The sequence below is a fragment of the Carettochelys insculpta genome, chromosome 5 (genome assembly GCF_033958435.1).
Source record: "Carettochelys insculpta isolate YL-2023 chromosome 5, ASM3395843v1, whole genome shotgun sequence".
Classification (NCBI taxonomy): Eukaryota; Metazoa; Chordata; order Testudines; family Carettochelyidae; genus Carettochelys; species Carettochelys insculpta.
The window spans coordinates 29,647,758-29,660,651 of NC_134141.1; the positions used below are offsets into that span (position 1 = coordinate 29,647,758).

At 39.7% G+C, this 12,894-nt stretch overlaps 1 protein-coding gene across 2 annotated transcripts in view; it reads left to right on the forward strand.

Annotated features, from left to right (window-relative positions):
- Nucleotides 1–12,894, forward strand: part of KDM4C (lysine demethylase 4C) — a 461,923-nt gene that overhangs the window by 49,178 nt on the left and 399,851 nt on the right. For both annotated transcript variants that reach the window (XM_074994881.1, XM_074994882.1), the window contains exon 5: nucleotides 5,739–5,932. In XM_074994881.1, the coding sequence (XP_074850982.1) occupies nucleotides 5,739–5,932 (194 nt within the window). The remainder of the gene's footprint in view (nucleotides 1–5,738; nucleotides 5,933–12,894) is intronic.

Consider the following 12,894-nt stretch of genomic DNA (forward strand, 5'->3'; position numbering starts at 1 on the left):
GACAGAACACATTTTAGCGTGGATGCTCTCCGCATTTTGTCAACAAAACGTCTGTTTTTTTGGGGGGAAAAATACCCCTCTAGTGTACACGTAGCTGGGGAGAGGCCAGAAAACCAAGGAGAAGGTGAGAATTATGACAACATATAAATAGACTTGGTAAAGAATGGCAGTAGGAAGACGCTAAACTCGGAGATGGCTTGGAATATGGGCAAGTGACCAGAGAGGAGGAGGAGTAGAAGAGTAACCTGTGGGACAAAAGTGATACCAGTTAAAAAAAAAAAAAGTCAAGGGGAAGAGTGGTGGAAGGAAAGGAGGCATTAAAAAAATCATGAGGAAGAGCAAGAGCTGGCAGATGGTATAAAGGGGCATCGATGCCAGGACAAGGAATGCCTGCCCCCAAGTTACTGCTGGGGGGAAGCTCCAACTGGAAAAAATGGGAAATCATTGATAAAAATGGAAATTACTTTTTTAGAGAACTTTGTATTTCCATTTTCTCTTTGCCCACCAGATGGTGCTCTTAGGCAACTAATGTTCAGAAGGCTTTGGTAGGCAGGAAACCTCTTGATTTAGAGTCTGGACATTGCTTTTGTATGATTATCCATTTCAGAGATTTATATTTATGCAGAAAGAATGGATGTAATAATGGTTCCTCCAGTTGTGGGAAAACAGTGGGAAAAAGGGGAAGGTGTAATTATTTTCTCATAACAAACCATTTGTGGTCACGGAAACAAATAATGTTTGTATTTTGTAAAGTTAGTGAAACTGTTGCAGAGAACGTGTTGTGAGCATTGAATTTAGCATGATGAAATAAGGCAAATATCTCCTAGAATTTCCATGTTTAAAAAAGCCAGCCAAAGGTGCACACACACTAATGTATGGCTTTAGTGGTGAATCTGCATTCCTGATATTTCCATGTTGTCTAATCATGCACTCAGATATTTAATAGTGGCAAAAACTGAGGCACTATTGGTCCTTACTCCTTTCTGTTTGGGAAACAAAACAAAAACGGTTGTCATCTAGGAGATTGGTTTTGCATATGAATTGCGGGTTTTGCAGAATAGCTTTTTTAATAGAAAGTAAAAGTCATTTGTGAAGCATTCCTACTTCCTCAATTTTAACTTTTAAAAATTAATTAGAAACTAGTAACTGATTTACATAACTGAAATCCAGTACCTTGCTTGTGTTCTGGGAGAGAGTGATTGATATGACTGCAGTGTGTTAACAATTATCTTTCTTAAGTTAAAGGGTAATGAGGGTTTAGAAGACGGGATACAGCTGTAAAATCTCAGTTACATGAAATAAAAAATAGGAAAGGAAACAAAGGTATAAACAGAAGTTTTGAGTTCTGACAACCAACAAATGAAGTAAACTATGCTGTCATGATTTATTATTTTACTAGAACCCCTTTAATGTATTTATAGTGTTGTATTTCATAGTGGTCTCTGTTTTGTTCATAATTTAGGATATTTGCTAATTTGTAAATAATTTAAAGTAGCAGCTGTTCTGAAAACACTGGATAAAAAATTCAGGATAGACAGCTTAGTGTTTGGTCAAAGTGTTTATGGCATGCTGTACACATCTTTTATTGTTTTTACATTTAATTACAGTACTTTGTAAGAGGACAAAGAAAACCAAATGAGTGTGGAATACACAGAGCACACACTACCTTCAGCCTAGATAAATTAATTGCATTTACTTAAGACAATTTCTATGTTGTGCATGAAGTTCTCAGCCTGGAAAAATATGTTGCTAAAATGTTTTTGCCCAAACTATCAACATTTTTTTCCAGGCTGAGAACATGGAAATTTGGTCTTGCTTTTGAAAGAAATTGGGAGTGTGTTGATTGATAGTGAATTAGTATCAGACAAATTAGGGACTCAGAATAATGTAAGAAATTAAGATAGGGCTGTAAAGAGTGAGAATAGACAACTTGTTACTTTAATACGTTGTTGGTTATGTGTAGGAAAACAGCATTATGGAAGCACAGTAGAATCTTCATGGTTAAAGTTGTTTTCAGTTTTCCATTTAAAGCAGATATTCAGTGCCTGTTCTGTAGAAAGAATATCATGTATCTTCCCTACATTTATAACACATAATCCGTGAGCAAAGATGTAATTTCCTGGGGATTTTCAAGTAAATCTGTTAATTAATTTGAGCGAAAAACAATTACATTTTTCCTTTAAGTTTACTTTGTCTCATAATTTTTTATACTATATATATCTATATCTACACTTGGCCCATACTTGGAAGGGGGTATGGTAATCAGGCTGGTGGGAGGTAACTACTGAAGTGTGGCAACTTCAAAGTGTGAAACTTTGAAGTGCTGGCATGCCATGTAGCTGTAGGCACTTCGAAGTGCCCATGGCTACATGGCAAGCCGGCACTTCAGAATTTGACACTTTGAAGTTGCCATGGGGGAGAATTAGCCTAATGAAGTGCTGCATATTCATCGCAGCACTTCAGTAGTAATCACCCATCAACCTGATTACTATGCCCCCTTTGAAGTACAGGGCAAGTGTAGATATAGCCTATGCAATTACCAGTTTGAAAGGGGCAAATTTTTAGCAGCATCTAACGTAAAAGCTATTTCTTAAATTTATGATTTGCTAGCTTTTGCTTTCTTGACAATATCCCTCTTAAATAACTGTTTCTTCATCACAAATATTTTTACATCACATTTATACACTGGAATTTGGGCTTTTTGTTAAAAATAATTTTAGTTGTAGTCTTTATGGTTTTGATGAAAATCTTGAAAAGCTGAATAGAGAGTCTTATTTGCTGGCTGGCCCTGTAATTTCTATTTATTTATTTATTTTTAAATTTTTCTGTCTGCCATAAACATCATAAAGCCAAGATTTTTAAGCAAGTGCACCTCGAGCTCGGTAGTCCATGTTGTTCTTCATGAAAGTAGCTGTTGTGCTCAGAGAGTTTCCTAAAATTAAGAAGCTCAGAAGTTTATACACAGAATCACTACTTTGTGAACCTGTTAATGTTGTTGTACATGTAAAACACAACCTCAGAAGCAAGGAAATGAAAAGAGAAGATATTTAATGGTCCGTACCCTTTCCTTCTCTGCTCAGAGATGCTGTGTTGCCAACTTCACAACCACTAGTCACCACAGATTATGTATCACTTCTTTACGTAGGGAAGCTGGCATTTTATCACCCTTACCCTAAACTTGAGCGACTTTTCCCAAAACTATCCAGAACATCAAGAGAGGATGGGAAGAAATCTGGTCTTGCTTAACCATGAGCATGTGTTTTAGTCCTGTTGTTTAAGTGCTTTCCTAAATAGGGATGCTTTTCTGAGATGGGGCCTATGCTAATTTGCTTGACTATTGTGATATTCTGTTTATTTTTCTGTATTTTTCATTATTTGTACTCATGATTGTTATTACAGTAGGATGTGATTTCTTTTTCATTACTTTCACAGAACAGCATGGCTCTGTTATTTTACATCATATGTGATGCATGCTATAGCATCTGACTTGCACTTAATGGGTCGATGTAAATGCAGGGAAAACAGCACGTAGGGTATTAAATACAGAATGCCTATGAATTAAATTGATGGCACAATGACTGAAATTCTAGGCAAATTCCTCAGAAAGTTTCCCCTTAAGTATTTTATTCAGTATTTTATTGTCTAATATTTTATTATAATTTAAACATTTTCTAAAGTGACATAGTGATTTTGTTTTAATTTTTCATCCTTTACAGAGTAATGTTAAACTTGTAGAGGTAAATAAAATATACATTGTTTTAAATTACTGTTTAAGGACTGTCATGATTTGTATCTTGGAACCAAATAAAATATGCATCTAAACCTTTTTGATCACTGTCCTGGCTTGTAGGCATGTACCTACAACAGGGTTTTATATTCTTTAGCTGTTATTTTTAATGTAGCTGCACTTACTGTCTCTCTCAGGTTTGGGGTCCCAATAAATTAGATACTGTAAAATCCTATAGGACAGAGATGACCCATCTTTTTTACATTGGGGGCCACGGAGCAATTTTTACATGTTCCAGGGGCCAAACACAGAATATCTCCAAACCTGCCCCTGCCCCCTACCCCCAGGCTTAACCCCATCTCAGCACCCCCTGGCCAGGGGCTCCCCACGGTGGGCGGGAGGTGTGAAGTGCTCTCCTCCCTTTCAAACTTGCTGTCTGTTAATTCCTTGGGGTGAGCCCAGGTTCTGAGTTACATGGAGGGTTTAGTAACACCTCCAAAACCCTTTTCCCCACACCAGCCATGATTGTACAGACCCCCAGAGTAACACCAGGGCTCAGTGTCCGTTTGCAAAGGCTGTGCTAGCCCCACAGCTCCCCAGCAGTCTGCAGGTACTTCACACTGCGAACCCTGGCACTACTCTTAGTCTTGGTGATGACCATGATGTGCCTCCTGAGCTGATATCCAACAAGATCCTTTTGCAGCCCCAAAGAATTTCAGGGCAGGGATGTCCCACCGCAGAACCTGACTCTGACCTGCTGTACAGCACATCTCCCAGGTGGCTCCACATCAGAGCACCTGCTTAGTTCTGTACTGACCAGCCTCGAGTTTGCATGAGCACTGGGTTCTCCTCCTGGGACAGAATGAGCTGGTGGCGCCCAGTCATCTGTCCCCAGAGCCTGGCACCTGGTGCTCCCTAGCATGCATAGAGAGAGGCACTTTGCAGGATGAGTTCCCCCATCTTGGCAGACTCCCAGCCCCTTGCCGGCTTTCCCACCTTCTCCTCGGCTTCCCCTGGTCCGTGCAGTGTGGCAGAGCTACAATGAGGGAGAGCTGTTGCCTGGTGCTGCCCGGCCATGTAGGCTGCGGCTACTGGGTCAGGGCTGTGGCTCCTGCCAGCTGCCATGAGTTGGGGGAGTGGCTCGGGACAGCCCAGGCAGCTCCACAGAGAGCAAGGAGCACTGCCTGGAGTGGTTCCCACCCTCCTGGGGGGAGGCCACAGTGGCACTGGGCCTTGAACGAAGCTGGGCCCTCTATGCTCTTACCTCTCGACAGAAGTTCTCCATAGCATGCTCTGTCCGGCAGGACCAGCTGTGGGTTTCAGAGCCCGTAGTGGAGCCAGGCCTGCGCAGATGCTTGGGGTGCTCATGGTCCCTCCTCAGCAGTGTGTGGTTGTGGGGAAGCACCGGTGTCCTGCAGCCCACGCGCCAGAGGCGAGCTACTGGCTGGAGCCAGAGTCCACTGCCCCTGGCTCGTTCTGCCCTGCGCCAACTCACTGTGGCTGGTGGCAGTGTCTGGAGCCACAAATGGCTCCTTAAAGAGCCACATGCAGCTCAGAGCTGCCTAGCCAGCTTTCGAAAGGTGCCACTGCTGGCTCTCTGGCCTGAATGAAAAGGCTTTGCAGGCTGGATTTTGGCCCACGGACTGCATGTTTAACACCCCTGCTCTAGGACAACATTTGCTGTGCTCTGAAGATCTTGTAATCTTATGGCCTGATCCAAAGTCCACTGCATTTAATTGTCTCAGCTGACTTCAGCAGGTGCCCTGAGTGTGTATAATCTTGTACTTGCCTATTAATATATTGCAAAATTAGATCAGGCTTATGCCACTTGATTAGTACTCATAAATGTACATCGCCTACTGATGAAATTTCTTGATAATTGTGTATTATTTTTTCATTCCTCTCTTCAATTAAAATACCCATTGGAATAATTTCAGCAGATGGTGTTTTCATTTGGTAATCAAATTTTTGTAGTAGTTAACTTTATTCATATATTTTATGTCTGTTTCAGGGTATTGAGGAATGGAATATTGCCCATCTCAACACAATATTGGACGTTGTAAGTGAAGACTGTGGAATTTCTATTGAGGGTGTGAATACTCCCTACCTCTACTTTGGCATGTGGAAAACAACATTTGCATGGCACACTGAGGATATGGATCTCTACAGTATTAATTACCTCCACTTTGGAGAGCCGAAGTCCTGGCAAGTTTATTTTATTTTATTTTTTTAAATGAAACCTCACTTTTGAAGGTGCTAATTTTTTGTTTCTGCTGACTAATGAGTGCACAGATGAAGCAGAATTACTTCCTGGTAAGGAGATCCATTTAAAAGTAAAACTGATCTGGTGGGTGGCTCAGAAAGTAACAAAATTTGCCTCTTATCAGTGAAGGAGAGTGGCCATAAAAATTTAAACTTCTCATTTTAAAGGGAATTGCTAAAAAGAAAAATAATTTGGGACTCAACTGAGTTCACCAGACCACCCCCAATGAATAGTTAAATAATGGGCATTACTTGAATCAAGAAAATGAGGATACTATTTGAGAGTACTACTTATTAGGGCCTCGTTAAAATCATCAGGACAAATATGGTGTCTTAAGCCCAAGTCAGGGAAGTATTTACACATGAAGCTAATTAAAGGATTTTGATTAAGGATTTTTGTTGAAAGTACTGGTGATCAGGAATGTAATGGAGATAATTATGTCCATACATTCAGACTTCTATGCATTGGAAGAAAGAGCTGTTTCATTAAATATGTGAGTTGGCAGACTGATCAAAATACTAAAAATTGTGCAATAGCGCAGTAGGAAAAACAATGTTTTCTAGATTCAAAATTCTAGTCTCGCTGCTTTGCATTTCTGTACAAGACAGTGGAGCTCTCATTACACTTTGTGATAGTATAGAATTGAAGAGGTGAAGAGGGCCAGGACCATAACTTCAGATCATTTAAGTAACCATTTTTGAGTTTTGCATCACTGAATAGTAAGGTTTTTTTGGAAATGATTGGTTTAATGAATTAAGCATACTATGACTTCACTGTAGGAAATAAAGGTGGACTTTTCACATACAGCATTGATGGATATATTGAAACTACCTAAAAAAAGGCAGTTCTCATGTAAACAAAAGCTTTATGTTGGATCCCAAGAAATATGAAGGTAATTTAGAAAGTAGTTTTGCAAAACATTTACATATTGTAAAATGCTGATTAGCCAAGACACTTATTTAATTCTAATACTGGCAAGAGTCTAGCAAAATTCTGATTAGTGCATGTTAAAGTATTTCAAAGCAAGTTTTAAGATACTTGTGCTTAATGCCCCTATAGTCTACAGATTGATTTGTTTTTATATTTTATTTACTTATTTAAAAGACTCAAAATCTGAGTGACTCCTGAGGATGGAATAGCGGACAGCTAAGCACTTGTTAACTTTTTTTTTTAATAAAAGTCGCACTGTCAAGTCAGATTTGGCTCAAAACGATGCTTTATGGGGAGAGGGAAGATGAAACAAAGACTCACAGAAGTGTTTCCAATTAATGTATTTTATATTTCCATTGGAAAACAAATATTCCCTGTACTGTTTGCAACTCAGACACTGAAGCATTCGGCTAGTATGTGAAAACCTGAACATAAATTGACTAGAAACAGTTAAGCCTGTTTTCATATTATGAGGTGAAATTTAATACTAGAATAAGTAGTGAAAATTATATTAGAGTTTTAATAATGTCAGAAGTTGCAAAATGTGGATGGTTTTTAGTTTTGAAGCATATGGTCTTTAACCTGATTGTTAGGCACTGCTGTCTTTAGAGATGGTAGAAAATTAGAACATCTGTTCTATGGAAAATTACATCTCAAAATTGTTTTTTGTTTGCAATCCGAACAAATTCCCAAATTTTGGTTTTGTTTGTGAATTGAAAATTCTGAACAATATCAGTTCTGTACTATCCAGTAGTTTCATTTTGGTATTATTGAAAAATTTTGTTTTGAGAAGGTAAAATGTTCAATTTCAATAATGTTGAAACATTCACTATAAAATATTAAATGTAATGCACATAAAATAGTACTAAATATAAATGTTGAATATTATTTTCATATTTTAAGGTAACAGTCAAAACAGTAAAGTCACAATAAAATTTTTATATTCTAATGAAATGTTTTCCCATCACAACAATCTGTTTAAATATTTTCCATTAAAAACTTTGTCAAAATTCACATGTCTATAAAATGTTTCCATTTTGACTAGACTACATTTCTGATGGAAAACTGTTCCTCCGAAACATTTTCAAATAATTATTTTTGTATATTAGCTAAATTGTAATTAGGTTAAACACTTTCATAAATGGGAAGTAGGCACTCAACTCCCATTGAAAAAAATCAATGAGTTGAGTAACTATCTGCTCTGTGCCTTTGAAAATCTCCCCTCCAAAACATTTGTGTATTGTTATTGTGTGGTAAGTGGACACAATTTATGAGTCACAGAAAAGCATTTCATTTCTTGATAATTCTTTAAGCATAAATACTTAATATATTTATATTAATTTTATAAAAATGTATTTACATTAAAGTACAGTTAAGTTCAGTAATATTACAAGCTAAAGACATTTTGACAGGCATAATTAGATGATGCTCAGCTGAATCAAAGTATTATAAAATGAGCTGTAATGAGAGTTGACTCATTTGGTTACTGAGCAACAGGAGATACAGATCATGACACTGACAATTGCCTGTGTTAGTGTAATGGTTTAGAATGAATGTCACGAAGTGGGTGAAGCAGAGGGCCTAGAATGAAGGGGTGACCATTTAAAGGGGCTGCAACTGTATTCGTCCTCTAAGGTCCTTCAATGGTATCCACTTAAAGGTTTCTGGCTTCTAGCGATCATCTCTCTTGGCTAACACTCATCTCTTTCCATCCTGATTGGAGGTTTTGAAGGCTGCTTGAAGTTTTTAACATAAGAATGGCCATACTGGGTCAGACCAAAGGTCTAGCTAGGGCAGTCTCCTGTCTTCCGACATTGGTCATTGCCAGGTGCCCTGGAGGTAATGAAGAGAACAGGTAAATATCAAGTGAGCCATTTCCAGTTTGGAATCGCAGGGGTAGCCTTGTTAATCTGGATCTGTAACAGCAATGAAGGGTCCTGTGGCACCTTATAGACTAACAGAAAAGTTTTGAGCATGAGCTTTCGTGATGAAGTGAGTCTGTGCTAATGAAAGCTCATGCTCAAAACTTTTCTGTTAGTCTATAAGGTGCCACAGGACCCTTCGTTGCTATTTCCAGTTTGTTCATTCACAGCTTCTGACAAACAGAGATTAGGGACATCATCCCTGCCTATCACTGTTCCCTCTATTTTTTCCCATCCTTGCATGGAATGAATTTTGTTATATGCACTAATGTGGAGGTGATGTGTGATATGGAAGGGTGATGTGTACTGGAGGTCCTTGATATATGTTGGGGTAGCGACTGTAAAGTTGCAACATAAAGCAAAATGATGTATAAAGAGGAATTTTCCCCCATTAAAAATAAATCAAATAGAGGGAGATAGGGACTATAAGAGTGTAAATTTTGCCTATGTGACCATTTAAACCCTTATGTACCACTCACTTACTGTACCATAAATTTAAAGCATTTTAGGCAAGATTTAAAGAAATGATCTTAACCCAAAGTACATTTTAAAACCATTGTTATCTTATGTGCACTATGAGACGGAGGGGAGTTGCAGAGGATGCTGGGGGAGGGTATGCTAATTTTCTGTTTTCGGAACAGCTTAAATGTGAGGAATTTTTACACTGTGCTCGTCAAAGTGGAAATGGTGTAAGTGTGAACTTACATCGGAGTAACTTATATCAAGGACTGACTGTAACACATCATCTTCATATTGGTGCACATAAAAAATTCATGGGATGGGTTTAAGCCAATGGGTTCTGAGTGTGGAGTGCAGGAATGAGAGCTCTGGGATGGGGCTGGAGTTGAGGGGCTCAGGGCTGGATCAGAGGTGGAGGTGCAAGGGCTCTAGCTGGTGGGCTGGGGATGAAGGGCTTGGTATGCACCAGGGGCTCTAGGTTTGGGAAGGGACTCAGGATGAGGTTGGAGTGCAGAAGGATGTACAGGGTCTGGCTAAAGGTTTTGGCTTTGGGGTGAAACTGGGGATGGGGGTTTGGGTAAAGGTGGTGGCTCTGGATTGGGAGGCAAGGCTCAGGCTGGGGTAGGGGGTTGGGGCTCTGGCTTACCTAGGTGGCTCCTGGGCAGTGGCACTAAAAGCAGACAACCTGGTGCCTGCCTGTTCTGGGGCACCAAGCTGAGACCTGGAAGCAGCCAGTAGGTATCCTGTGGTGGGGCATGATGGTCTGTGATGCACTGCATGCTCTGCTCTCACCTGCAGGGTGGAGGCAGCCCATGGAGGTCCAGTAGTTCTCCCCTGCCCCACCTTCCCCCTCCGCCTAGGAGCTACTTCCCTGCTGGCTGCAGCATAGAGTTGACTCAGTTAGGGCATCTCGGGTGCTGGTGACAGCAAAGAAGGACCTCTCTCCTCCACTTGTAGCAGCTTGGTGGTGGGGATAGCAAGGAGGGGAACTCTTCTGCCGACCGCAACAGTTCCATCCTGGGGCCAGCATGGAGCCTCTGTCCCACTAACTGCGGCTGCTCTGTGCTGGGACAGCTTGGAGGGGCTTTTCCTAGTTGCCCATCCTGGCTAATATCCATTGACGGACCTATCCTCCCTGAATGTATCTAGTTCTGTTATAGTCTTAGCCTTCACGACGTCCTTTGGCAAAGAATTCTACAGGTTGATTGTGAGAAGGTGTACTTCCCTTTATTTGTTTTAAATCTGCTGCCTATTAATTTCATTTGGCAACCCTTTGTTCTTGTATTTTATGAAGAGTAAATAGCACTGTCTCATCTACTTTCTCCACACCAGTCAATTTTATAGACCTATGTCATATGCTCCCTTAGTCATCTCTTTTTCAAGCTCAGAAGTCCCGGACCTGTTAATCTCTCCTCATATGGAAGCTGTTCCACACCCTTAATCGTTTTATTGCCCTTTTCTGAACACTTTGCAATTCCAATATATCTTTTTTGAGATGGGAAGATCACATCTGCATGCAGTATTCAAGGTATGGGTGTGCCAATGATTTATAGAGAGGCAATATGATATTTTTCTGTCATATTCCCAACATTCTGTTCACTTTTTTGACTGCTGCTGCACATAGAGTAGATTTTACTACATACTTTTAAAGTCCCCTTAAACATTTCAGGAATCCTTTAGCTCCCCCAGTTCTTACTGCTTCATGCAGGTCAGACATATAGCTTGCTCCCCAGTCTGTCAGAACCTCAGAGGGAAACACCATGTGGCTGAGTAATGCTGGTAAAACCATGTTATTTATCTTTGTAGAAGAAAGAGCTATTGTTTCTGGGCACAGTCTGTTACAACCAAAATATACTCTACCCTGTCCAGGTAATTTTGGTAAGGAGTCCCTCTCTGGACCACCAGTTAATTTTAATATTGGACTCACAGATCACTAGCAAGTGCTACTTTGGTGAATCTAAGATTGAAAAAATACTTCATCTTAGTAATTACTTTATGATGCATCTCAGTTTGGATGGTGACAAGAGAGCCTTTTCTTTCTTCCATGTCCCAAAACTGACAACCATTATAGAACTAGTATGCTGCAAATATGCTGATTGCAATGGCAGCAATTAGGAAGTGTTGAACTAATGTTTCAAAGTCTCCTTTGGATAAAGACTGCACCCTATTCATTATACAGTTTGATTATCAGTAATTATGCAAATAAGGGTGTCTGTGTAAACTGAATATCTTGATCCCACAGTTGCAATTGTCATTGCCATATGGAACCCAGCAGGGCTGTGGGCAAGTACAGGTATGTCAGTTGAAAAATCAGGGCCATAATGAATAAGCGTGAGGACATTTAAGTGTGTAATATTTTTGAGTTATTTTTTGCTTTAGGATCTGTAATGCCGGATTCATTGTCCAGTGGAGAAAAATAATTTGAAGGGAAACAGGGAAAGAATGAAAAATTAAAGAAAACCTGGGAAACAACGTAGGAGCTGAGGAAAAAAGAAAGATGAAGTGAGGAGATGGTTTCTAGATTTGGGCTTAGGATTTATTATTACAATTGATTTTCTTTTCTACTAGTTGATATTTTTATTACTGTAAGTTTTTATTTGTCTTCCTTCTGAAAAAAAATCAGAATTTAATAAAATGGTTATTTTACTGTAAGCTATATTCATGGCAATTGTTTAAATGGTGCTTTGCTATTTTGATTTTCTTTGTACAACATTCTTAGTTACCATCAAAGTTGATTAACAGTTTACTTAGTGCATATATTTAAGAAAGTGGTTTGGTGACTTGAAGTTCACCACAGTAGGTATTGAATACTGTTTCACATTACAAAAGGCTTTTTCTGTTGGCCTTTGTAAGGTATTTTCATTCTCTTCCCCTCTTCCATTCCCACAGTTTTGTTAATGTTTTCAGGTTTTGGGATAAAGCTGATGTGCAGGACGGTACGCTGGGAGGACAAGTGTCTTGACTACTAAATTGAGAAATTTTGCTTGTGCTCTAAGTATTGAACTGCACTTGGAGCTAACTTTCCAGCAAGCAGACATGAGTAACTGTATACAGGTTAAACCTCTTTAGTCCGGCACCCTCATGACCTGACTGTGCTGGATGAGAAAATTTGCTGGATCATGGAAGGTCAATATTGTCTAGCAGCATTACCAACGCTGCCACTGCTTACTGGGCTCTAAGAAGCCAATTAGGGGTAAATTAGAGCTAAATAACAGTAAGGAACACTGAGAGCCAGAACTGGTGGCTGTAAACAAACTTTATGATACCATGGAAAACTTGGGCACACTTATGATAAGCAGACATCCAGCTGACTAAAACCATGCTGGTCCACAGATGTTGCTGGTGAGAAAGTGCTGGACGGGAGAGGTTCAATGTGTAAGAAAATTATTAGATTGTCACTCTGTCTGTCATTCACTCTGAAGCCTAAAACATCTGGGCTACTTCTGCACTAGCCAAAAACTTCGAAATGGCCATGCAAATGGCCATTTCGAAGTTTTTGGCTAGTGTAGACACAGCCCTGTTGATTTAGTGTGACATGGGGGACGTACTATACATGTGGTTGAGAATTTTGTTTTTGTTCATAGTATCAGCAG